This window comes from Polyodon spathula, chromosome 2 (assembly GCF_017654505.1).
Source record: "Polyodon spathula isolate WHYD16114869_AA chromosome 2, ASM1765450v1, whole genome shotgun sequence".
Classification (NCBI taxonomy): domain Eukaryota; kingdom Metazoa; phylum Chordata; class Actinopteri; order Acipenseriformes; family Polyodontidae; genus Polyodon; species Polyodon spathula.
The window spans coordinates 73,930,946-73,958,691 of record NC_054535.1 but is presented as its reverse complement, the minus strand read 5'-3'; the positions used below and the strand labels follow the sequence as shown (position 1 = coordinate 73,958,691).

At 36.4% G+C, this 27,746-nt stretch overlaps 1 protein-coding gene and 1 long non-coding RNA gene across 2 annotated transcripts; both read left to right on the top strand.

Moving 5' to 3' along the window:
- The first annotated feature begins 6,716 nt into the window (after window positions 1–6,716).
- Window positions 6,717–23,687, top strand: LOC121300341 (threonine--tRNA ligase 1, cytoplasmic). The gene is made up of 19 exons (XM_041228900.1): window positions 6,717–6,874; window positions 7,819–7,899; window positions 8,223–8,413; window positions 9,509–9,632; window positions 11,433–11,554; window positions 12,636–12,753; window positions 12,838–12,902; window positions 13,454–13,532; window positions 14,187–14,333; window positions 14,729–14,827; window positions 15,694–15,860; window positions 16,297–16,459; window positions 17,006–17,143; window positions 18,583–18,660; window positions 19,430–19,530; window positions 19,771–19,875; window positions 20,191–20,263; window positions 20,970–21,084; window positions 23,350–23,687. The coding sequence occupies exons 1-19, from the start codon at window positions 6,815–6,817 to the stop codon at window positions 23,496–23,498; spliced, it is 2,175 nt and encodes a 724-aa protein (XP_041084834.1). The 5' UTR covers window positions 6,717–6,814; the 3' UTR covers window positions 23,499–23,687.
- A 1,393-nt stretch (window positions 23,688–25,080) lies between these two features.
- LOC121300346 lies at window positions 25,081–26,863 on the top strand. The gene is made up of 3 exons (XR_005947515.1): window positions 25,081–25,349; window positions 26,272–26,356; window positions 26,808–26,863. It is a non-coding gene; the product is annotated as an uncharacterized LOC121300346 (long non-coding RNA).
- The last annotated feature ends 883 nt before the right edge of the window (window positions 26,864–27,746 follow it).

Sequence of the window (27,746 nt, the reverse complement as noted above, 5' to 3'; positions counted from 1 at the left end):
GGGGCATGACATAATAATCAAGCAGAAGTAACACATGATTGTAATACTGGAAGCAATTCAAAGGCCTGTGTCCCATAGCTTTATCCCTGTGGTAAGATAAGGCCCTGCCAAATGATGGCTATAAGTCTCAATTCTGGCACAAGGCCGTCTATTCATCAGTGTCTTTCCACAAGTCCAGAACCCTTTGATATGACCTACGGGATTGTTATCCAGACAGGCCAGGCACATACTGTTTTTATTCATTTAAAAACCCTGATTGGAGGGCCAGTTGTAGTTGGAAGGATTTTCAGACATTTGTAAAACAAATTCCAGAAGATTCTGTTCTCAATCCTTTAATCACCAAACAATGAAATATTCAATCCTCAACACCTCCTATCAGGCTTCCATTACTTAGAGAGTAACTTAGAATCTGCATAAAATACTGTATGATAATTATCTTATGTAATGCATTCCTCGTGTTTTAGATTTACAGTATATTTTTCTGTAAATCCTGGTGACTGTAAAGCACTCATGTGGACTTAATAGAGCACAGACGTATAATCACAAACCTGTCCCCCTGCAACATTATGGCCCTAGTGGATGTAAGAAATAACACAATTGTTCTTTGTAGTTTGTAGTTTGCTTCTGGAAAAGTCACCAGAATGGGTTACTGTAACTGAATTGGAAAATGACACAATGTGAATTTAAAAAAGATTAGAAGATATTGATATTTTATACCCATACTAAATTGATCTTCAATGGACTGGTGTACCGGTATATATGGCAACTAGAGCTTAGCTACTAAATGAAACCTCTAAACTCCAGGCATAAATGAAAGGGCAGAATGCCTTTGTGTAGCAAGAAACATAATTTATATCATCCCTGCATTAGCTGATGTCTCAACCTTTCTTTAATAATCATATGCAGTTAACTTTTTTTTTTAAACGACTAATGGTTTAAACATATAGAGGCTTTTCAGAAAACTTCAACTCCGCAGCTTATTATAAATTGCGTACAGCACAGGGTGGCAAGTCATTTTGAAAAGAGTTGAAAGTCAGGGCAACTTCCCATGCCAGAATTCAATTGTAGACCCACTCAGCAGTGTCACTTCCCACTGTGCTCATTTACAGAGCCATAAGTCATTTAAAAATGAAATGTAATTATAATGCGTCTGTGCTGCTGTTATCATGAGTGGGAGTTGTATCTGTATTGCTGAACTTATAATTCAACAGTAAATTAGAAATCAATGATTGATTGCCTAAAAGGAAAAAAGGCACTTGGGGAGGGCTTGTCCTTATGTTGCAGCTGTGCCAGATGTGTTCCAAATAATGCATATATTTATCCATCCAGTTAAAAAAAAAAAAATCTTCTAAAACAAAAAAGGATTTTGGTTTGAATATTATAAAAGCTTTAACAGCTGGAATGAAAACTGGGGGGAAAAAAACACAATCAATAATAGTTTCATGACTGAATTCAGTTACCATGCATTTTTTCAAGGGGCATAATACTGGGTGCCTGGGCAACTGACTCGTCCCTCAACGCACTGACTGCATTGACCAGCATGCCCATCAAGACAGTGTCCTGGCAGTTTGCAGAAAGCCACCTTCTGAAAACACAATTCTGGTTGCAGGCTGGTTCTGATGGATCGATTAGGGTGATGTCAGTTGTTCTGTCAAGCAACAGACATCACCCTAATTTTCAACAGAGGACCAGACACCCCTCTTTCTACTGAGAATCACATTGAGGATTATGATGGTTGTTTTCCTCAATACACTTTTACAGCAACCCCCCACCCTGCCATTCCCAGAATTAGTTTAACGCTCTACTGCCTGTATAAAAAGTATTAATGTAATTTCACCTGGTTTACTCATTTCTAATTAATGGAATACAAACAACAGAAAAACAAGACAAAGCTTACAGAATCATGTCACATATACCGTAGGGTTGGATAGGAACCCATGGAGCATGACTGATTAGAAAACAAATCAAAGAGAGGTTTTATAAATGAACAGTTCATAGAAGTATGTTTCAGGTAACTCATGCAGTCTGTATCCAACCCGGTGGAGGAAAGAACAACGAGTCAGCATGTAAAATGAACAGGAACTTTTAATCACAACACACACAGGTTAGGAGCCGAGGACCACTACAACCCCAACCAGACCACCGCTCTCCTATATACAGACCTTGCTGGGGACAACCAGACATGAAATATTAAACAAAGGAATACATTTATGTAAATTAACCACAGAAAACACACTGATAAAGATACAGACATAACACATGCTCAGTCCGCAGTCCAGGGGCCACACACCCCTGCTGCAACTGCTCCCTGACTGCGCTGCACTGAACGATACTGCCGCTACTCCATTGCAATGTGTTACTGTTAACCCTTTAATAGTTCATTAACTGTATGCACCCCAATTTACATACTGGCCTTGGAGCAGCCAGCCAGCAATAGTAGGGTGCACTGCATCTCCACACAACACACCCCACCCCTGATCATCACAATACTGTTGAACTACAATCTCATAGGACCTGGAAACAAAATTACCAAGAGAAGATCCATATGGAGCAACAAACCTAACACAATTACCAACATTCTCAATGTACAAGGTGCAAATCAAGAAGCCATATTTATTGAATTATTTATTTTAAATGCTCCTTCTCCTGGATATAACCCTTTAGAAACATTATGTTATTCATAAGAGGGTCCATGGGGACAAAATGACAAATATTATAAACTCTCATTAAAAAAAAAAAAAAAAAAAAAAAAAAAAAAACCTGTTTGATAATACTCGACTAGCAGAATGTATGATTTATAATGGTGAGGTTTTCAGTGATAAAAGGAAACTTGAGCTTTTGTTGAGAACCAAACTGAATATCACAGGTGCAGCAATCCCCTCATCTCTCAAGGACAACTGACACTGCCTACTACTGTTTGTTTTAAATATGGACTAATGAAAAATGTATGTTATTTCCTGCTGTGTTCTTTTCAGCCTAAAAGCGCATTTGCAGTGAGGACTTGTGGAAATTTATAACAAAAGTAGCACTTAAATGAAGCAGCAAATAAAACTAACTGACAGGTTTAAATGCTTATAAAACACATAATGCACTTAATGTAAATGTGTGTCTCTCTTTACCAGGAACCCAGCTGAAAGTCTGCTATAAAGATTTGTTCACCAAATGTAGAAAACAAGGTCAGAAATGTGTGTTTTGTGAACAAAAATAAAGCATCCCCAGAGGCATAATCTGGACTTGTGTAAAGGATCTGTGTCATTGATGTGTTAAAACCATATGACAGTTAAAAGGTTAATGTCTACTCGACACTACCTGTAATATATATTCTTTTGAGAGACAGAGAATCATAGAATACAGCTATGTACATGCATAACCTCAAAAAACTTAGGAGAAACCAGGTAAGTAGACATGTTTCGAGTATTTAATTGTTTTTTTACAGTACAATATCAGGTCCAAACTGGTATTTCACTGACCTGAAATTGAATATGAAGATCTTGACCCGCCCCCAGTATGTTTTGTAATCCATGATGACTACTTTGCACACAGGGTTGAGCCACACATTATTAACAGATGGCAAAACGCCTTTGCAACCAACACAATAAGGATTTGTAGTGTTGTTATTTTATAATCAGTGTCTATTCCGTTATATACAATACAATAATAGTTTACACTGTCCTTCAACAAGTAGGTCAAAATGAATAAAAAAAAAAAAAATACCCCTGACCAAAAGAGTATTGAGAGACAGGGTTTAAGTTTGTGTGCTTGCATCTATTGAGTCTTTGCATCTATTTTTCTTCATATATCCTTAAATGTGGCTGTACAGTGTGTGAGCACCTGTGTAACCATTCTTAGTGAAAGTAATTATTAATGTAATGTATTCAATTACTTAGCTACAGATAGTCATTTCTGGAGTTTTAAGCACTTTGTAGATATTTGATCTTGAGTGTTAAATAAGCAAAAACACAAGTGGAAGAACAGTAGCTTAGAAACTGCAAGCACTGCAACACAGCAGCTTACCATTTTCATCACAGAATCTACCAAAAAAAGACTTAGTGTCATCAGCATGGTCCACAATAATGCTGTCAGAAAAAATATATATCTGTTTTAGGAACTGAACTTCAATAAAAGGAAAATTCACTTTTTTCAGTCAGTGCTGTAAATTATGCATACCCTGTGAGGTTGCACTGCAATGATATATAGCTGTGCTGAACATTTATGTGAACAATTAAATATTAAATAGCACAGTCCCTGTTTATAAATAAACCAGCCATCTCATAAAATAACCATTTCTGCAAAAGGTTAATGGATAGGACCCTACTTGTTTTTACAAACCTGATTAGTACAAACCCATCAGAGCTATCAGAAATGTTTTAGTGTACACTGTCACTTTTAGGTTTAATTACGATGGTGTGAGGCTGGGAGCAGGATGTTGCACGGTGAAGCTTGAGGCACCAGTAGTTCATCTTGTCAAGCATTTTTACTGATTTTGGTTCACCATCATTAAACATAATGGAGGCCTGCTGGGATTCACTACCAAACTAATCATGATTTTGACACGGTTAGGAAACTCTAATAAGGTTACTTTTCAATCTCAGGCTCTCCGTCCCCGATATACCGCAGTGAAAGGGAATCTTTCACGAGACCACTCACTGACAGGCCTCTATTTAAATCTCTTTGTGCAGCGTTCAACACAAGGGGTCCATTCAGAAAGCACGTAGCAAGCAGAAAAGTATGTATAAAGCACAGGGGTAAAGAATGCTCTCCTCGCAGAAGGAGATAGCAGGATCTCTCCTGGAAGACACTCTTCTCCAGAAGCTAACAGAGATCCTTTGTGTTATATAAATTCAAGAAGACTGCACATAACTAAAATCACTAAATATTAAGTTCTGTGGAATTCAGGCCAAGTGAATCATGGGTGAGAAATAGCTAACAGTATGCATACACTATACAATACAGTGTCTGATTATGTAACAATTTTGACATCCCAACATTCATTTGCCTAAAAAGTGCTGACTGGCTTTCTGTGCATTGCCAAATTGATTTTTAGAACTTTTTTTTTTTTTTTTTTTTTTCAGAAAACTAACATGAAAAAACACCTGAAATGCTCATATAATTTTAAATTTTTGCACTGTCTTTGGCTCCTATGTAGTATGTACTAGGCTACAAAAAACAAACAACAACAAAAAAAAAAAAACAACAAAAAAAAAACGTGCATAGGCGAGGTTGTCTGTTATCTATGTTTTTATTGCCTACGGTATAGAAGACCTTGTCATTGCAGACATGTGATGAACCTGGGAAATGTATCAAAAATAATTTGTCTCAGAATTTTTTCCGAGACGGTTAAATTACTGCTTACTACAACTCAAAGACACAGGCAAAGACAATCAACTTGTCCCGTATGTGTAGTCAATGCATTTATTAATAGTTCATGGCCCGATGAAAAATAGATCTTTGTTTTTGAGATTATGGCGCCCCCTATCTAACAAAGGTTTGTTGATTTAAACTTGCTGAATTAGATTTGGCAAACAATTACACAAGCCATTTATTTAAATTAACAAAAAAAAAAAAAAAAAAAAAAAAAAAAAAATGGGTGACAGAATTAAGATCTGCCGCTGTTTAGAAATTATTAAAATAGATGGTTATTTTATTTAAGTGCATTCAATAATTAATATATACATTATTATTAATATTATTATTATTATTATTAATAATAATAATAATAATAATAATAATAATAATAATAATAATAATAATAATAATAATAATAATAAGTCATTTAGCAGACGCTTTTTTATATCTAAAGCGAGAATACTACTGAACTCTGCATCACTTACAATAGGACCGCGGTTTAAGTCTTATCGAAGGATAAATTAATAACACAGATATATACATATAAACATTAGTTATTGTCCCACTGAAGCCGTTGTAGATTGATCGATTTGTAGTAATGTAGTAGTTTTGCAAAGTTATTCTGTCTGCTAGAATTGATGAGGGACTGATCATTTGAACAAGTCCCATATTCTTTCGGGACTGATCATTTGAACAAGTCCCATATTCTTTCAAGTACGTGGTATATAACGCAGTAGTTTAGTAATGGTGCACCTACACGCAGTCAACGCGTCCTCCCCGGGCACAGCTGACAAACACCGTCTGTCAATTTCCCCAGCGCTGAGAGTGGATAGCTGTAGCCTCGGAGCCAGACCTGTAAGCGCTGCCATGTTTAAATCAATTTAAATAGTATTGTATTTGTACCTTTTCTGATTACCAGGAAACGCTGGTATGCAACGTCGAAATCTAAAACATACAAACTGCCCAGGACAACAGTTGAGGTGCAGTGGAAGCATCGTTTTACATTGAGTTTAATTTGCACAATCACAGTACGAATCAATGTTAAATACATGTGTATGAGGAGGCGGCATCCCGTGGTACCGCAGAGATAAAGCTACCCCTTCTGAAATGTCGGTAGCCAATTAGTGCTTCCCCAAACGTCATAATTAAGTCTTCAGGAAGCAATTTTACAGAGCACATGGCTAATGAGTTAATATTAATACAAAGCTACTTCGCTCTAGTATCGAATTGGCTGATAATATAAACGACCCACCGCCTCATAATGACTTCTGATAGACCTATCCAACCGCCCATCACAAGCTATCTCCATGGATACATGAAAGGGCTGTGCTTCACCCTGTTACTGAGTTGTTGCATCAGCCTTCAGGAAACGGAACCGGAAGGAATTGAGCAAACACCGACGTGGGGGTCAGAGCTACACACATACCATACAACGTGGAACAGTTAAGTTAAAATTGACAAAAATAACATGGAGTCAGATAAAGTAACAGAGCAGCTGGAAAAAATGAAAATAGAAGCAGAGAAAAAGGTAATAAACAATGTTGATCTGTATTGCCAAACCCTGAAATGCGTGGTTGTCATAGTTGTCAACAATACTACTTGTCATTCCGATATATATATATATAATATATATATATTATATATATTTTTCTTTACTGTAGATATATAATAACACATTTGTAAATGTGATTGTCTATATCAAATTGCAGTAATTGATCAAATACCCATATATTACATACAGTAATTAATACTGGGTGAGATTGGTATTAATAATTCATTATTGGGGAAACTTGCAGCAAGTATTAAAGTTACGTATTTTCAAGATGTGTTTTTCTGGCTCCTCACGGCTGCACAACAGTGCGAAAAAAAAATCTACATTTGATTAGAGCTTAGAGTAGAAAGCAGGCACCGAACACGTACAATACGGACAATTCTCGTTTCCACTGACAACCTGTTTACATTTACCAAAAGAGGTAGACATATGTTTTGTGTAAACACATTACTTTATACTGCTGTACTTAACTATTCCATCACCTGAGGCAGATATCGAGACTACCTGATGCAATGATACATACTGAAGGAGATCATGTGATGTCACTATAATTCTTTGTTTTGCAAACAGTTAAATATATTGCAGTTGTTTTAGTCACTGGTAGTACTGTACGTAGTCAATGAGTTCTAGCACACACTCAGGTAAGAAACCCCAATTTAGCTGCTTTTTTTTTTTTTTTTTTTTTCTAAATTAATTGAAGTCTGGGATGTTTACAGTACTTTGTTGACGGTTTTAATCCTCTTGATATTCAGCCCCAGAGACACAATATTCAGCTGTAGCGAAAATGCTAGTATGACTTACTTGATCGTATTACTGCTACACATTCCAATAGTCATGAACGCAATACACAATTCAGCCTGAATCCACAGAAACTCAACAGAAGCTTACTTACGCACACAACTTTTTAAATGTTATCTCAGGGCTGTGCTGGAGGAGACAAGTGCAAAGATGGCAGTAAGAAGAAAACCAAGACAGGGGGAGATGGGGGGAGTCGTACTGAGGTAAGGTGTTCTTCATATCTTTATGTAGTTTTAGCTCCCATCATATGCTATGTATACAATTAATGGTTCTGATAATCTCCTTTGCTCTCAAACTTTACTGATGTAATGTCTAAGTTGTATTATTTATTTTTTGTGCTAAGTTGATCTTGAAGTTGACCTCTATTTTATATATATGCAGTATACTTAAGTTCTGAAGATGCTGACATAGAGGCTAATGAACATGTAACTTATTTCCACAGAATTGAAAGATATGAATATAATTAACACATGACTGCAGCTGTTCAAGGTGTAGATTTTAAAAAGAGCTCTGTTTCTCTTCTCAGTTAAGCCCATGGCCTCAGTATATTAGTGAACGATTGGAGCTCTACAATAAACTGAAACAAGAACATGATACCCTGATGGGCGAGAGAGCAGAAAAAGAGAGCAAACCTATCATAGTTACCTTGCCCGATGGGAAGCAGATTGATGCAGAATCCTGGAAAACCACACCTTACAAGCTTGCATGTGGAATCAGGTGAGAAATATGGATGTGGTGGCAGGAGGGAGTTTCTTTCATTATCTGGACCAAACAGGGTTGCTTGCTGTCATGTAATAATAATAATAATATTATTATTAAAAACTGAACCCTCACAACTTGATGTAGTTCTGGAGATATATATAACCAAATTATAATTTTAATAGAAGTATTAACAGATGTTGCCTATTGTAGCTATAGCCTCTGTCATCAGCTACTGTACTTGAGTTATTTATGCTTGGAGTCGTATCTTACTGGAGCAACTCAAGACTGTACTCAAGTACATAGCAACCCTTGCATTTTTACAGTGGCAGGCATGGCATGTTTATTTTCTTTATATGAAAAGTTATAAGTCATGTTCCCATTAGAACCTATTGACTTTAATGATATGTCTAATTTTGCTGAGAGTGTAGATCTTGCACTCAATGTTAATGACAAAGTATTCTCAATGTTTAAATGACAGCAGGTTCTATATAAACATGTTCAATCCGTTAATATCAACATTTTGTTTGTTTTTTATTTAGATCTAATGACTTTTGGTATTTTATTAAGTGTTTAATGTATTCAGCTATAGCCAAAAGTTTTACATCGCTTTATAGAATTAGCTAATTTTTCATCATAATCTGGTGAAACCTGCAGAATAATGTAACGTTACATACCGCATTGTAGTTTGCCATGTACTTATCAAAAAACTGACAAATTGAAAAATGCTACATGAAATACTGTACTACTATTATGTCTCAATCCTAAAATTGTAGGTGATGCATAATTTGGCAAATGCTGCACCTGTAAGCAAGTTGAGTGCTTTTTCTCTTGAACTCTTAGTAAGACCGACCCAGCTTTGCTTGCAGACCTGACAGAGCAAAGGGTCCACAAGACTTTTAAGATCACTTTTAACCTCTTCTTCTCTCAAAAATACAGTACCAAGTTTGCATATTTTTACATTTGTTTTTTATATGTAGTAATTTTATTTAGAATACTCGAATATTCGGTCTCACCCCTAGTATAGCCGCTTTTTTTTTTTTTTAAATTTAAAAAACAAATAAAAAAGCTACAATTCAGAAAAGGTAATGTCTTTGTGTTTTGCTTTATCAGCCAGGGCTTGGCTGATAACACTGTGATTTCAAAAGTGAACAACATATTATGGGACCTTGATCGGCCGCTGGAAGAAAACTGTACCCTACAGCTGCTCAAGTTTGATGATGAAGAGGCTCAAGCTGTAAGTATTGCTGATTCTGGTGTTTTAGATACTGGTATAGTAAGCAAACTTGTTAAATTTGCAGATGACACAAAAATAGGAGGCAATCTGATTCAAGCATTCAGAATTCTAAAAGGTATTGACAACCCAGAGGACTTTTCCGACCTGAACAAAGAAACAAGGACCAGGAGTTACAAATGGAGATTAGATAAAGGGGCATTCACAACAAAAAATGGGAGGCACTTTTTTACAGAGAGAATTATGGGAGTCTGGAACCAACACCCCAGTAATGTTGTTGAAGCTGACATCCTAAGATCCTTCAAGAAGCTGCTGCTTGTTGAGATTCTGGGATCAATGGCCTCCTCGTTTGTAAACTTTCTTATGTTCTTAACTAAAATGTAAAAAAAACAAAACAGAAAAAAAACACAAATACAGCGTTCTGTAGCTTGGTAACATCAGGTGTCTAAAGATAAACTCTCTGCTGTCAGCCTAGGGAGGGGACCCATCAACACCTTGCCCCCAGTATGCACCTACCCCTCATTATATCACCCCTTGCTATACTGAGGATATGGATATATCGCAGTCCTGGAGTTGGCACCCCACATGCCTTAACTGCAATATACATAGGCCCTTAAAATTACTGTTTGTTTTATTTCGTACCGCACATCAAACAAAAATATACAAAACAAATAACAAAGCATTAATATCACTATTATCTTATATGCACACATTGCACAATAACACAAAGCAAATTAAATATATACTTGCTGAAGTGGTTTTTATTTTAGCCAATGAGGTGTTCGCTTGTGGCAGCAATGCACTAGCAAAAGTCACAGGGCACTGACATCAGCTCCCTAGCAACAAGCCTCCTGTGTTTAGAGTGGGATTCTTTCAATGCAGCAGGTTTGTGCGTTTGAGAAAGGAGAGGAAGACTCATGAAATTAATTGGAGACTTAGGTTGATGAGAAGCAATTACCCTCCACAGTACGAATTAAAACGGTGCACTGCTTTTTATACTAAAATGAGAAAAAGCAGGTTGCGTAAAGGATTTATAAGAACATAAAGTTTTCAAACGAGAGGAAGCCATTCGGCCCATCTTGCTCGTTTGGTTGTTAGTTTTCTTGGATTTCCCACATCAAGCAGGTGTCACAGATTACTGGCTTGAAGACCATGTTGAGGGTTTTTTTTTTTTTTTTTTTAGTTTAGTTTCTTCTGCAGCTGTCAACCTGCTTTCAAACTGCTTCTAAACTGCTCTGCAGTTTTCCACGCCTGTACTTCTCCCACTCGCTGTCACTTCCACTCGCTGTCGCTGGGAAGACTGCCTCGTTTAACTGCGTTGTTCTGCTGTACTGTTGGCTCCTCCCCTCGCCCGTGTCTCAGAACGGCGCTGAATTTGAATCAGCTGCTCCGAGTTTCAGCTTGTTATCAGAAAAACACATGCGGCTGTTTGACTTTGAGCTGCTGTGTTTCCCCAATGTCCTGTGTTTTCTGATTAAAGCAATTAAAGATGAAATTTCTTCTTACTGCTTCTAAACTGCTCTGCACTTTTCCACGCCTGTACTTCTCCCACTTGCTGTCGTTTCCACTCGCTGTCGCTGGGAAGACTGTATTGGACTCTGACGCCCCTGATAAAATGAGGGTGTGGTTGGACAGTATTTATTTATTTGTTGTCGCTATATCGCGGCCCTCGATATATAGCAGATTTATATTGGATCCTGACACCTGTGATAGATTGAGTAGGTGGTGTATTTAGTATTTTGAAGCCACAACTTATTTTGTATTTGTTGTTTCTAAACAGTACAATTTTGTATTTTGTTCCAGGTTTACTGGCATTCAAGTGCCCACATCATGGGAGAAGCAATGGAGAGGGTTTATGGCGGCTGTCTATGCTATGGCCCACCCATCGAAAATGGCTTTTATTATGACATGTTCCTTGACAACGAGTACGTTTTTTAAATTCCTCTGTGTGTGGTTTCCCCCAGCGATGGAGATATAATGGAGGCGGTCGTACATGTGTTACACTTTACATTTTTTCCATATAACTGAAAAATAATGAACCAATTGTGTTATTGAGAATATCAGATTGTGAGGTTTTATAGATGCCTGTCTGTATGTCAAACCTATATTGTTGCATATATATGGAGAAACTGTAATCTCTACATTTACAACCATGGTGGGGGATGTATGTTACTGACATACGTGTTGAAAGAAAGTAACCTTGGTGCTTGGATATACAGAGGCTGATGCAAGAGTAGCCTTTGTGCTTGGATATACGGAGGCTGATGCAAGACTGGAACTGACAGCACTTTAGTGTGGCCTTGGTATACCTAAAAACTAGAATGTGTGATTCACGTCCCAGTTTTTCTGAATAGAGGTGCACAAACAGTAAACGAAAAATTCAGTGTAATTCAACAGTATCTGTGAAAAATAGGGAAGGGAGGAAAGAGATTACACACAATCGGGGCATGAAGTTAAGGTCATGAAGGGCAAGGCAATGTTGCCTTTGTTGAGCGTGAAGATTCAGGGGCACCAAGGCAGTTCTAGGGGGCAAAAAAAACAAAACATAAATCCAACCCAAGGGCACCAAGGCGAATTCATACTCATTCATAAAACAATAAAAAAGAAAGAGCTGATTATGTTGATGAAATTGTAATTCAAACATAAATCAACGTTTTCTGAGTGATTCACACACTAATTGTTACAAAAATAAAACATAGGTCACTTTTCCATTGTAAAAATCAAATGGTATTAAAGCTTTCTAACCGCTGTTACAAAACCTGTGCAAACAACGAAGCTTGGGGGGGGGGGGACTATAATTTCAAAACCCTACATTTTTTATTTACACATTAGTTGGCGGCATGAGAACTGAGGCATGATAATTGAGAACTGAAGTAATTGAAGTGAATTTGGGAGTGCGAATTCTTCTATATGCTTCAGTCCCCTTGAAACCATCTTGTGCTGTACCTTGTGTGTGTTCAAACACTACATCATAAAAATACCAAGCAATACTTTGTGTTTCTTCAGAGGTGTGTCTAGTAATGATTTCCCAGCCCTTGAGAACCTGTGCAAGAAGATAATGAAGGAGAAGCAGCCATTTGAGAGACTTGAGATCAAGAAGGAGACCCTGCTTGAGATGTTCAAGGTATGTTGGCTTTTAAAAGGGTACATCAAACAGGGGTTCTGTTTGAATGCACTGATCACGGAAATGTTTCTTTTTGTTTTACAGTATAACCAATTTAAGTGCAGGATTTTGAATGAGAAGGTGAACACCCCAACAACTACTGTATACAGGTAACACAGACTAGACCCTCATGTTTTTTTGCATGGTACTGTGCTACATCCATAGTTGGATTTAGGTGCATTTAAATGCCAGTACCTGTAAATCTTAGAAAAGCAACTCAGACGTCGCAAATGGATTTGATTGTTCAGATGCGTTTGTCAAAACGTATACTGAAACTCCTCACCAGTAACTGCAAACAAGGAAGAGTTGCTCTATCAATTCAAACTAATCTCTTTTCTAACAAACTCCTTTTAATCACATTCCTCATGTAATTACTTGTTTTGAAATGACTTCAATTCTCAATTAACCCTGCGATTACTTTAACAATGCATCACTAATGGATGTATCATTAATTGCACTTGGAGTTGGTTTAGTAGTACCACGTGCAAGATGCATTTGATAGATTATTCAGATGCATCTGAAATCGATAAAATACATTCTACGTGTGTACAAAGTGGTAAGAGCTCTAGGATCGATGTTGCTGAGTGTATGTGCCTGGATAAGGTCCTGTGTGTTTTGTAAATAGATGCATGTTTGTCATGTTTTCTTTGTGAATTTCCAGGTGCGGCCCATTGATAGATCTTTGTAGAGGACCTCATGTCAGACACACTGGGAAAATAAAGGCCATTAAGGTTCATAAGGTATGATTAACCATGATGAGAAATAATAATAATAAAAAAAAAAAATCATGGTTTATGAAATGTGACAAAACCCTGAGCTGGAATTTCTTCTTTTTACAATACATGGATTTGGCTATGTAAAGGAAAATGACAAGTGCGTTAAAGAATAATTATTTTTAGATAATCAACACAAATGAACTCGAATAAAATGTAAAAAAAAAAAAAAAAAAAAAAAATCCTTCTAAAACTCCTGATGGGAGACGTGCAGAAGGGTGCCACATACTGCTCTGCTCTGTTTCATAGGCTGTCATTGTTCCTTTCCTTTTTTATTTTTACTCTCTAAAATCTGCAGCAGAGCACACAACCCAACTGCAGCTGTCCAATGACTAGCTGAAATAGGACACTCGGCAGCACAATAGCAAAGGTAGCCGAGGTACGAAAGCCACTTGAGCCACTTGAAACTTTGAATTTTTTGGAGTGACCTTGTCTTTGACTCCCTACCCAGTAGCTTAGTTACACCTTAGTTGTTTATGGGGCATCAGTACCTCTGACTGCATACCAATTGTGCACACTGTGAATGTAGGTCTTGGTAGTTTATGTATTGTATGATACTGTTTTATTACTGTCTATGGCATGGCTTGTTACTAACATTTTTAGTATGTTCTGAATCTTTAGAACTCTTCCACTTACTGGGAAGGAAAGGCTGATATGGAAACCCTGCAGAGGATTTATGGGATCTCCTTTCCTGACTCCAAGATGTTGAAGGACTGGGAAAAGTTTCAGGAAGAGGCAAAGAACAGAGATCATCGCAAACTTGGCAAGGTGAGTCATGGATTGTAGAAGACCCTGTTCACTAGAGATTCAAGCAAATAGATCCACTATCTGAGACTTGGGCAGCTAAAGGCAGTATGAAGAAGGTTGTATCAATTGTCAATATTATTGTTATGATTTACAAACATGTAACTGGCCTGCCCTGGCTGAATGGTCATCGTAATCACAGTCTTGGCTATGTTGTGCTGTCTCTTCATTTTGGAGGAAGTTTAGTCTGTTTTGAATGAAGTGGATTATGAACTTTCAAGATCAACTCGTTCACTAACTCACAGGGTAACCGCTTGTGGCTAACGAAATATTTTTAAAATGTAGTATTGCCATATGGCATAATTGTCAAGTTGTCAGTAAGGAATGACTTCACAAAGAATCGAATGCATTCCTCACAGGAACAAGAGCTATTTTTCTTCCATGACCTGAGCCCTGGGAGCTGTTTCTTCCTGCCGAAAGGAGCCTTTATATACAATGCTCTAATTGAATTTATTAGGGTAAGTGCCACTTTCATTTTGTTGTACTTATTGCTTGAATCGGGGGTACAAATGTTGCTGAACTGCAGTCTTTGTGTGTGCAAACAATGTAATGAAAAGCTGTCTTAACAATGCATTTCATTGATGAATACATTCTTAAAACGTTTCTGTAACATCACCCTTTAGCCTTTTGATTAGTTCGCTAGTCTGGCTTACTGACTTTAAATATAATATTCACAAATCACAGATTTAATATACTTTTTTTAATGTACGCCATACTGTCTATACACCGTCACACAGACAGCTATTGTCTTTGAAACCTGTCTTTATACCTGCCTGGCTTGTTAAATTACAAACTGGTTTATTAAGCACATTTTAATGCATACCTTACTTATTTTGAACTTCTCTTAAGAGAGTGAAAACCAAATCCAGTTGCCAAATTGACAATCAATTGAGTCTCGTTATCAAAAAAGTATCAATGAGGAAGACCTGTTTTAAGTGGCAGAAACAACTCAGAGTTAAATCGGTAGACAATCCTTGTACCTAACAACATTCGAAACAATTAATTTTTTACTGATTCAGAACAAGTTGATGGTGGTGAAGAAAAAGGAACACCAAGTTATTTATAAAATTGAGGTCTTGAATAATGGCCGTAAAATGACATTTTCACATATAAGCTATCCTTTTATTTATTTATTTTTATATGCAAGTCTTTGTCAAGGTTCCCTGACCTGAGTTCAGGCACTGCTCTTCACTTCTAGTTTTCAGCTGTAGATGATGTAACATGGGGTAGACAAATCAGTGTGTTTATAGAAATAGCGCCAGCGCTATCTAGTGACCAGCTAGTTTTAGGATGGGTTTTTATTTATGTATTTTCCCACCTGAAGAGTGAGTATCAGAAGAGAGGCTTCCAGGAGGTGGTGACACCAAACATTTACAACAGCAAGCTGTGGCAGACCTCCGGGCATTGGCAACACTACAGCGAGAACATGTTCTCCTTTGAGGTGGAGAAAGAGATCTTTGCCCTCAAGCCTATGAACTGCCCCGGCCACTGGTATGTTATTTATTTTATGGGTTTCAATATAAATCGCTGTTGCCTCAGGACCCTAAAACTTGCCCAGTCAGCCTGTGTCTTTATGTATTGGTAATTGCTAATAGATTGCCATCATGAAATGCATTAAAAAATATATGTATGTGTATATATATATATATATATATATATTATAGTTGAATGAAAACTTTTATAGCAAAACTATTTCTTATTTCATTTAACTTGCGATGCTCTTTCGGTTTAGATTTTAGACAAAATGAATTCCTAATCACATTTACACTTATTCAACAGATTGTTACTTTACTGTTGGCATTACAGTATAAACACCTGAATTTATGTACCGCCTAAAGAAAATAATTTGCCCACACTATTTGAGTAGAATGGCTCAGTGAGATGCAAAGGTTCCCATTTGGGATGATAAATGTGGAATCTTCTTTAGCCTGATGTTTGACAATCGCCCCCGCTCCTGGAGGGAGCTCCCCCTCCGCCTGGCTGACTTCGGGGTGCTTCACCGCAATGAGCTGTCGGGGGCGCTGACGGGGCTAACTCGTGTACGCCGCTTCCAGCAAGACGATGCACACATATTCTGTACAATGGAGCAGGTATGCTTTGTTTCAGCAAGTAGTGTTTTTTTATAGATAGATTCATTGATTGGAGCATGGGTCTGATTGAGGCAATCAACTGATGTGTGTGTACACCATTATATATATATATATATATATATATATATATATACTATATATATATATATATTATATATATATATATATATATATATATAATTCAAGTATCACGGGAAGAGTGCCCTGTTGTAGAAACTATCACACGTTATTTTTTAAAAAACATTGAATAAATCTGTTAGCACAAACGTGGTGGAAAAGTAGCATTTCCACCTAAAAAGGAGGATTACTTGTTTGCACCACCTTGTGGTTAAAAGTAGCATTTCCACCTAATGAAATGAGCTATTATGAAATATTAGTTCTGGTGGCGTAATAAAAGTATTCATTTATTTATGTATGTGAATCCCATAGTTCTGTGAAGCAAAAAAAAAAAAAAAAAAAAAAAAAAAGCGCCTTTTTTGTTTCAACATTATATGGGAAATGCAAGCCTGTTCAGAATTGCTTACTCTTCATGTATGTAACCACAAGATCGAAGACGAGATTAAGGGCTGTCTGAATTTCCTGCGAGCTGTCTATGATGTGTTTGGATTCACATTCAAACTCAACCTATCCACTCGCCCTGAGAAGTTCCTTGGTGACACTGCAGTATGGGACCAAGCTGAGAAGGTATACTTCAAACATACTGTTATATTGTTGTTTCATTATTAGTGTTTATACAGTAATTTGTTTTTCACTTTAACATTGATACATTTAGGATGCATGGGTATCAACTAGGGAACAGGTTTGGAACAATAATCGATACTATCGGTAATCACTGTAATGTTTTTGCAGCCATAAATGTATCTCGTTTGAAAAATTATTATTGATAATTATCATCCGTGACCCAACGAAGCAGGAAGCAGCTCTGCATTGACTGCGTGAGGCGTATAACCTGATCTGTGTGAGCCCTGCGTACACTGGGAAGTGAAGTGTTGATTTTAAACTGTATGCTTAGGCTGTAACTTTGTCAAGGTTTCATTTGATACGGTGGCAAAGCATGACTGGTATTCTAACATAAAAACACAAATATTGTTTGTAAAATTGAAAAAATGCTAGCTCACTGTAAAATTACTGTAGATTGTGGATTTTCTTTATTGTAAATTGAATGTAATTGCAAAAAGAATGACCAAAAAAAAAAACATGGCAAATGTGTTTAATAGCCTATACAATATGTTGCTTCTTTATTAAACTGCAGTAAAGACATAATCTGTTCCCGTGGCATTGCTATTGTAAAAAGAAAAAGTTAGTTGCATAAATAGAAGTTGTCTTTTAAAGGATAGTCTGTTTATTTGATTAAACTGTCTGCATATAAAGAGCGATGTGCAAAACTCAGTATGTTCCTATATATATATATATATATATATATATATATATATATATATATATATATATATATATATATATATATATTACATAGACAGACCTTTTTTTAAATTTTTTAAACCTAGTTTGATTCTCTTAATTGCAGATTCGCCACAGTGTATGCAGTGATCTGCGATGTGATGCAGCTTTTTTTTTTAAGTTCACTTTTTAATTGTAAAATTAAAAAAGTGGATCTATGCGTCCCTATATGTAGTTGCTGTTAATACGTTCTCAGGACCTGTCACTGTTATGAGTAATTACAGGTCGGGTATTCAAAACTATTATTCTTGGTATACTTGAATATCTTTTTTTGAAATCTCCACCCATAGTTCGCTTGTATACCTGCATACCAGTTTTGTGACCTCTGATTTATATGATTAGGAATTTTCTAACCGATGAACAATTTTCCAGTTGATTTATTCATATAAATAATTACACGTGCCCATCCCTAGTACTAAAAGGTTATTCTTTTAAGCCAGTTTACGTTTTTGGTGGATGTGAATTTAGTGTTTTCAGACATGGTGCTGATGAGTGGCACAAGAGGCCACCAAATTTAAATTTTACTTCTGACCTTTTCTTACTGTGGCACCTTGCCCCATTCAGCATTCCTGTAATATAAAAAGGTGCTGGTTTATTAAGCTTCTATTTTTTTTTTTAAATTTATTTTCACTAAATGTCTGCTTTCCCTCTCAATGTGCTTTTAGCAACTTGAAAGCAGCCTGAATGAATTTGGAGAGAAATGGGTGCTTAACCCAGGTGATGGAGCATTTTATGGACCAAAGGTTTATTTTCACTAAATGTCTGCTTTCCCTCTCAATGTGCTTTTAGCAACTTGAAAGCAGCCTGAATGAATGAGAAATGGGTGCTTAACCCAGGTGATGGAGCATTTTATGGACCAAAGGTAAGTCCAGTTAATTTGCGTGTACAGCATGAGATCAAAGATTGCTGTGTACTATTAATCTAATAGCTCATTTAATGGTCTGTTTATATATTTGCTCATATTTAACACACTTGATACATTTTTGTGGGATGGTGTTGTCAAATAATCGTTATTTGTTACAGTCTGCTTAGGCAGTAATTCACTCAATTATGTAGCCTGTTAATTCCAGATCTTTAACCTTCCATCAGCATTAATGTTATGTCCCATAAGCTGCACAAACATCCAGAGAATGTTATGTGTGCATAAACATAAATGTGTATTACTGTTCCATATTGTGATGCTGTGCACATCCTTATCTGCTACATGCATAGGGAATTGTGTTTCTGGAAAGTTTAATGTGGGATTTGTATGGTGTAGTCTTACAGTCCATTTATTGTTTATGTCACTAACAAAATGCATTTTTGTACCCTACAATTGTCTGGAAGAAGTAGTAAATACGTTAGATTTCAATGCCACCACATTAAACTTACTTTTGTATTTTATATAACGGTTTAAATATTAATTTAAATTTTTGTTGTGGCTTTGGTGCTATGATACAGGGGTGTTCATAATACTGTGATGTAGAAATGTGTTTAATGTTCTCTGAGAATAAAGGGTCTTTCTTTGTGCAGATTGATATTGAAATCAAGGATGCCATTGGACGATACCACCAGTGTGCTACAATCCAGTTGGATTTCCAGCTTCCAATTAGATTTAATCTTACCTATGTGAGGTACGGTTATTTTCCAGCTCCTCCCAATGATATGTTCCTAATGTGTGGTTTAATTACAGAGTGTTGAATTGTAAGATTTGAAAACAGAATGTACTTTAAGAGATACTGCTCCTGTAAATAACAGAATCAGTGATCCTGAGACCTGTCATTTTAGAATGGTGCAGTACAGTGGTACGTAATTGCATCTACATTCTGCATTGCATTGTATTGCTACTGCATCTTTTTAAATTTTTTCTGCAGCAATGATGGAGATGACAAGAAGAGGCCTGTGATTATCCACCGTGCCATCTTGGGGTCTGTGGAGAGGATGATCGCCATCTTGACTGAAAGCTATGGGGGCAAATGGTATTGTGCGCTCAGTTGTGGCTTTTTAGGGCCTTGTACAAAAGTGCAAACACAGGGCTTTTTAATTTTTTTTATTTGAGAGGAATACAATTATTAAAAATTACCAAGAAGTTACAGAGAGAAATCTGTTCCCAATTAAGTTGTTTCTTGATAGCTTTATACCATTTACAGGTTTTTTTTATTTTTAAATATTTTCTCAATGTGCTTTTTGAATTTGCACTTGCTTCAAAGTAGAGCCTGTAGTGTTCTGTTGTATTGTATGGGGAATGTGATCTGTAAGAAACAACATGTTATGATTGTGTATTCCGTGAACAGGCCTCTCTGGCTATCTCCGAGTCAGGTGATGGTGATACCAGTTGGACCCACATGTGAAGACTACGCAAAAGCGGTACAGTCTATTAAACTAATAAAAATTCCCATGATTGTTTGCTCAGTGTGTTTTATATCTATATACTGTGTTTGTGTGTACTGTATATATGACGTTTTCTATTGATTAATCATCTGCTCTGCAATCAATTTAATTACATGTTTGCTAGTGAGGTGAAATTGTATTGCAAGAATTGCAAGTAATCTCTTTTAGTGACGTAATCTGACGTTTCTTTTGAGCTGTACTGCCCATTTGCTCTTCCGTAAATCAAATGCCATGTCTAAAATAAAAAAATAATTAAAAACACATCAAGCATATATATACAGTAAATTACCAGTTGCACTGTAACCTACAAAAACTTACTGAGTGCAAAATGTTGCAGTCTTTTTTTGTTTTTTTTAAGATATTACACACCTTCTTGCCAAGGTCTTCAGAAGTACCCTCCAACATTAAGATTTATTTTTCATGCACCACTTTTTGATACGCTTATATAATAAAATGGTTATAAGTTTGTTAATTTCCAGTGAGTGCTTGATCCTTTGATTTTAGTTTTTTTAATCTACATTTCCTTTAAACAAGTGAAATTAATCTATTTTAGTAAAGGTTGTGCATAATAAATAATACGTTGTTGAGGCCAGTTTGTGGTAGAATAATGTTATTCCTTTTAAATAATTCTAGAAAAAAATCGTATGGTGTATTACTCTCTCTGGTGTTTTCTTATGTCTAGGTGCGTCAACAGTTTCACGATGGTCACCTGGTGACTGATGTTGACTTGGATCCAGGCTGCACTCTTAATAAGAAGATACGAAATGCACAGCTGGCACAGTATAACTTCATTCTGGGTAAGGGAGATTCCTTTGTAAGCGCTCATGATTTCATTTCAGTAACACATGAAGTGGCCAGTAAATTTCCGGTGTATTGCATCTTGTTCACAGCACAGTTCTGCAACACTGTTCTCTCCAATAATAAGCCTGCTGGAGTGAATGCCATAGTGCGCAGTAAAGCAAGCCAGTGGAAAAACAGTATTTCAGTTTCTAATATTTCATACACTTGGTGCAGAGAGGTAGGTGGCGGATACGATAATTAATATAATATTCAAGTTCAAATACGTTTGTTTTGTTTTGTTTTTAAAGGATGCTGAAGTAAACTGCAAAATTTGTTAGAGATTTAGGGTGTACCAAGCCCCAGAGACTGGTCCTTATAAAGTGGCCAGCAGTTTATAGGATTTGCCTGCTTCAGAATTATTTATCTCTCTGAAATAGGGGAATACATTGTCAGATTGAAACAAATAGATGGAACTTTTTGCGGTGGTAATTTTTCCTTTTGTTTGTCTTTGCTAGTGATCGTGGGATTATACAAGTTCCCTAGTTACAGTGCTTGAAATGGGAAGAAGAAAAGTGGCAGTACTCTCAGGCTACCTTTCCACCTCTCCCTGCCCAGCTCTCTTCCTTTTCACACTTGCGCACTGGAGCCGAGCCAAGCCCTCAGTTTACGGCTAGTTTCACACTTGAGCTGAGCTGAGCCGAACCGAGCCGGAACCGTGAAACTCTGGCCTCGCAAGATATCTGGTACTGGCTCAGTGCTGAGCAAGGCTGGGGGCGGGGTTAACTCGTATTGTCCGAAACAAGTCTACCAAAAGATTTCACAGGAATTGAGAAATACGGGACTAAACCACAACGCGAAAGTGTTCTGAAAAAATAACAGAAATAAAACAGGATTCCAAAAAAACTAAAGATCATAACAACAAAGCCAGTCAGACAGCAAAAAAAAGTAAATATTATGATTTAATGGGCACAGTTCTTGGTCACAGACCTGCAATGACCAATATGGTCATTTTAAAAAAGAAAAAGAAATACTGTGTATTAGCATTGCATGTATAAAAACAAGTTATAAAGAAAAATATTAAATGTTACATTTCGATTTTGTTTAAGAGGCCTACTTTTTAAATCTGTTTTTACTGACATATTTTTCAAATACTATCTGTAACGTTTTAAAGTTATTATTAAACAGTCAATTGCAACGTTTTGTAGCCTACTTTTAAAATACTTTACGATTTCAGTTTGAGTGCCTTTAAGTAAGTGGACACTGGCTGCAACTCATTTTTTTATACACAAATAAGCTTATTTGATTTGAAAAATGTCATGAACGATACAAGCAACTTCTTGCACTACTTGGTTTGATTAAATGAGTAGTTTTCAACCAAATATAAAAGCTGAACATTAATTTCAACAAAGAACAAAGACAGCTTGTTAATGAAAAGATATATTGTAGCCTACTTCAATAGGATCATTAGCCAGCTACTTTATATTAAACCAAAATATTAAAAAAAAAAACGGTCTGGTTCTCTCTTGACTTTTTCAATTAATGTAATTTAATTAATAGAGAATAAAAAAATATAAAAAATACTAAGATAACAACTACCTAGCCTAAGTTTAATTAATCATTTTGTAATCTACCAGAGGCTTTTTTTTTAACTCAATGGCTTCCTTTTTTTTTTTTTAAATCATTTAAATGAAAAATCATAACAAAACATGTATGAAGCCTTTTTTTTTTTTTTTTTTTTTTTTTTTTTTTTTTGAACTGCGGTTGCCTTTTAATTTTTCTACACATACTACTACTACTTTTGTATATGATGTACAATATGTGAATGCAAACATCTCGGCTCGGTGTGAAAAGGTGTGTCTCCCTGTCCAGCTGTCTGTCTCCTCTCTCTCGCTCTCTTACTGCGTCTAATTGTGACCTGGACCATTCAAAATAAATTCCCACGCTTGGTTTTGCAATACACTCTGAGAGTGTTTTGTTGTTTTCTAATGGACTCTGGGAATTGCAGTCTATGCTCTGCTGTGATGTAAATCTTGCAGCTGCTCCTGGGACAACAAAGTAACAACTGGAAAGTCACATAATTCCAGCTCACAGTTTGGAAAAGAAATGGGCAGATAGTCAGTGATAAACGCCAAAGTGCTACTCAAATGCTTTTAAATTTAGAGGTGGCGGGACTCAAATATTTGAAATTGAGAAGTGGAGGTACTGGTGAGTACCACCCCATTTCAAGCACTGCCTAGTTATGTGTTAAAGTAAGTTTTAACTGGATGCCACTTGTTTTGCAGTTGTTGGTGAGAAGGAGAAGAGCAGCAACACCGTGAATGTACGTACCAGAGACAATAAGGTTCACGGCGAGCGCACTGTCTCTGAATGCATCGAGAGGCTCCAGCAGCTCAAGGTCTCCCGTACCAGAAATGCAGAAGAGGACTTCTAAAGAAACTGGATGTTAAAGTGCTGAGGCAGTGTGCTCATCAGGATCGAGCCTTCCATCAATCCATTGCTTTAGCTGAAATCCGTGTTGTCCCTAAATTAATTATTTTAGTGTCTGTTTTGCTTATCTTGTTGTCTCTGTAATAGTAGACTTTGTACTTTTTTTAGAAACGCCCAAACAACTTCCAGGTAACGAGATACAAGATAAGAGGAAATAAAACCATTTGCACTGCAGTGATGTCATGTGACAAGAATGTCCTACAATAAGTTTTTTCTTCACGAAGTGATTTCACAAACATCTGTGTGAAAATGAAGGAAAGAGAACCTCATTCTGCCAAAATATTTTCTTTTGTCTTTAAACAAATTGTATGCTTTGCCTCTGTAACTAATTAAGAATATTTTGGTAAGGGATTTGGGTAGTGCAAAGATTTTGTTTGTAATTTGATGTTTTGGGAATAATATGTGATTTCTTGCCAGTCTGATTTAAGATGTCTTGCATGTTAAGGCTATCCCAGCAGGAATGAACACCATGGAAATGAAATTAAAAAAAAAAAAAAAAAAAAACACTTTTGCTTTTTTTGGGATCTAAATTTATTATTGCTTTGTGTCTGTAATAAATGTAATATTTATGTTTGTTATTTTAATGTAATATTACAGTGCATTTATCTATATACTGTAGAAAGATTTAGTCACACACATCAAGCGGTCTCCACTGAAAAAGACATTTCTCATATCATGTCATCATTTTACTAGGCAGCCGGACAGGAGGAAAGTCCATCCAACAAAACATTATCGAATCTCTGGTTAGCCCCGATGTCAAAGCTACTCCTAGTCATTGTCAGTAGTGTGACGTTCATGTAGTTGAAGCGACAGCAAGAAAAGAAACTGGGCCCATGACTTGCACCACCTGATAGTTTTAAAAAAAAAGGTGCTTAATATTAAATTAATTTGTTTTATAAGTTGTGTATTTTTTATGATTTTTTCATTTTATTTTCTTACTTAATGTGTCACCTGAGGTGAAGAATGTCATGTTAAATACAGGACCTGAGTAACGTAATTATTTGCAGTCAGTGTCATACCTATTCTTGAAAATTCTTGAAAGTCTATTCTTGAAAATGTGAAATGCCCCTTGATTGCAAGTTTAAAAGAAAGGCACGGATTGCTACTGCTCTACTTGCAGTACATTCAGAGGTTTTTGGTTATCTGTTATGGGTAAGGTGAAACTGTTTTAAATGTTGAGCTCATTGCATTAACATTAAACTATTGCATCCACTGCAGTAAGCAATGGAGCTGTGTATTGCACAGAAATATTTTTGTCAGGTTCACATCCAGGCTCGTGTTTTGTATTCCCTATCTCTTTTATGATATTGTGTGTTACATTCTCCAAGTCTGGGTACTGTGTACAGAGAAATAAGCTATGGTAACAATTGATATCCTTTTGCTAGAGCTTCTTAGTTTATATTCCATGGGTCTCCTCCCCGTATACACTTACAAAAGATTAGCCCCCGCTCCTGCCCCCATCAAGCGCCCCCCTCCTCCCTCCAGAATCGTGGATTGGTCTGGACACCCCGATATCGTTGATCGGCACGGAATCGATGCACACTGCACCACAGTAAATAAAGACTGTTAAATCTGTCTCGTATTTTTTTAACTTCCACGGACAGAAAGCCAGTTAAGTGTATTGCATAACAGTCTCACTTTCGGGGTGTCATTTTCACTTTTGTTTATTACTTGTTTGCTGATTTCTCAGAAATGGTGTGCATTCTCTTGAGTCGAACAAGATTAATACAAGAATTTACTGGGTTGTTTTTTTTGTTATTATCATTTGCATTTAGCCATTTTACAAATGCGAAAGGTAAGTATTTTGTCTCTATCACTCTATTAAAACATGTACCATATTAAAGTCAGCTTTAACTTAATTATATTTAAAATAAATGCATTTGATTACTGGCACATGTATAGCAACAGCAAGTGAACAAATTGGTCAATCTTTTGAACCAGTGCAAAGACTTCAAAGCAATATACAGTAATGGAGCTGTTCCGTTGAATTTCCTTAGCATGGATTTTTTTTTTTTTTTTTTTTTTTTTTTTAAATTATATTAAATTCGTGCACCGCAGCACTTCTAAGGGTCAGGGGGTACGCAGGGGCAATGCACACATAAAAATGAAAGTAAAAGAAAATAATGATCTTGAATTTAAATTATCTTTTAACCATTGTGCATAAATATTTATTTTTTGTTTAGCAGCTCAAAGTGTACAGCATATGGAAACAAACAAACAACAAAACTGAATCTATCACGTCCGTACTTTCCTCCTGTACGCATGCGTCAATTCAATTGCGCGCGCGCGCGTGTGTGTGTGTGTGTGTGTGTTACTCAGAATATGCTGCCCTTTATTGTGGTACTATGGTACCATTCTGTCGAATGGAAATTGTAAAGGGAACATGAGCTGGAAACTCCAGACAGAAGCAGTAGTTTATAAAAAAAAGCTGAAAATCCCTGGTGTACCTACTAGACTCAGAACTGTCCAAATATTGCATATCATATTTGTGCTAAACTTAGTTTACATTGATACTATTAATTGTGCACTGAAAATGTATCATATAATTCTGCCTTTCTTTCTAAGAAAGGTTACAATAAGTAAAAATTGCAGATGCGTGTTGATAAAAGATTATAACCCTATACAACTGTCATTTCATATGAAAACAGTAAACGCTATTTTTAAAATAACTACACTTTTTTAACAAAAAGTTTATAATTTTGTGCTTCCTCTTGAAGGTTGGTAAACGGATGTCTATTTTTAGGATTCTCTGCACAGTGTGAAAACAAAATACAGAGATGCACACGTCTTGTGAATCTACAGGTAATAACTTGATTATTATTGTTGTTGTTTTTAAATAAACAGTTTACAAAGTTGATGTTGTTCTTAACTCTGTAATATCGAAGTACTTTTAATATAAAGTGCGTTTGTCATGTTATTATAACTTAGATGTATAAAATATGAATACCAACAGCACCACCCAGTGGCTACTTGCAGTATTACCAGTCAAATAGTATAAGTAACAAGCTAATGTGCAATCAACTCAGTAACATGTTTGAATCATTTAAACTGTTGTGTACATAGTTAGCATACATCATTGAATAGATCACCATGACCTTCATCCTCTGTATGTACTGGTACATGTCAAAATAGCATATCAATAGCTACTCTCAAAAATGCCCTAACCAAAGTTCAAAATATGGTATTTTGCAAATATCCTGACTAATTTGCATTTGAAATACCTAATGCTGTCGCTTAACATTGTGTTCTATAGAAACTTTTATAACGGATATGAGTGAGGATGAAAAGGCATGGTTGGATCAAATCAAGGCAAGTATTATTATTATTATTATTATTATTATTATTATTATTATTATTACTCCAGTCTATGGTAATGTTATTCACTCGAGCACTCCAGTCTGTGGTAATGCTATGCAAACCTGTTTATACTCATCAAACCAGTTCCTTACAAGTTGGTAGAGGATTAGGTTATTTAACACTGAAGCAAGGAACAGTGGTGAGGCTGTCTGTGCACCTCTGTATCGTCACTTTTTCCAATTGCAATCGCCAGCAGGAGTCTGAGATTTTTAATGTAGCCAAGGTCCGAGGCTAACGGTTTGAACACAAATCCACAGTTGCTCTAAGGTGGGGTAGAGGTGATGAAACACAAAAGGAAGAGGATGTTTTGTTGGTTCCAGTCCAGTTTCACTGGTCCACCTCACTTAGTAGATCAAGCATCTTCTCTTGAAAACTTACAAATGCTTGTATTGTTTTTTAGATCCCAGATGGCAAATCACTAACTCCCATGGAGCAACACTTACACAACCTTGCTAAACCTCACAGTCAACATGAAGCAATTCTGTTTGAAATCGTAGCCCAGCTGATGGCAGGGAAAAACTACCAGTACATTAGAACCCGAAAGCTGTGTTCTGAAGAGACTTTTTCTTGTACATGATGCAATATACATTCCTGGGATTCATTTTTTACTGAAGGATGCTCAGGGAAGCAATGAAAAATGCATCACCATACATGTTATTGCAATTTGTAACACATTTGTTTTTCAGCAAAATATTAACACTTTTTTTATCACATATGCATGGTTGAACTGGGAACTGAAAGAATACAAGTAAATTCCAGGAGACTATTGCGTGTGAAGTAGCATCATAAACTGGGCATAGAAAATATCCTAACTCATAAGGCCCAGGCACGGACT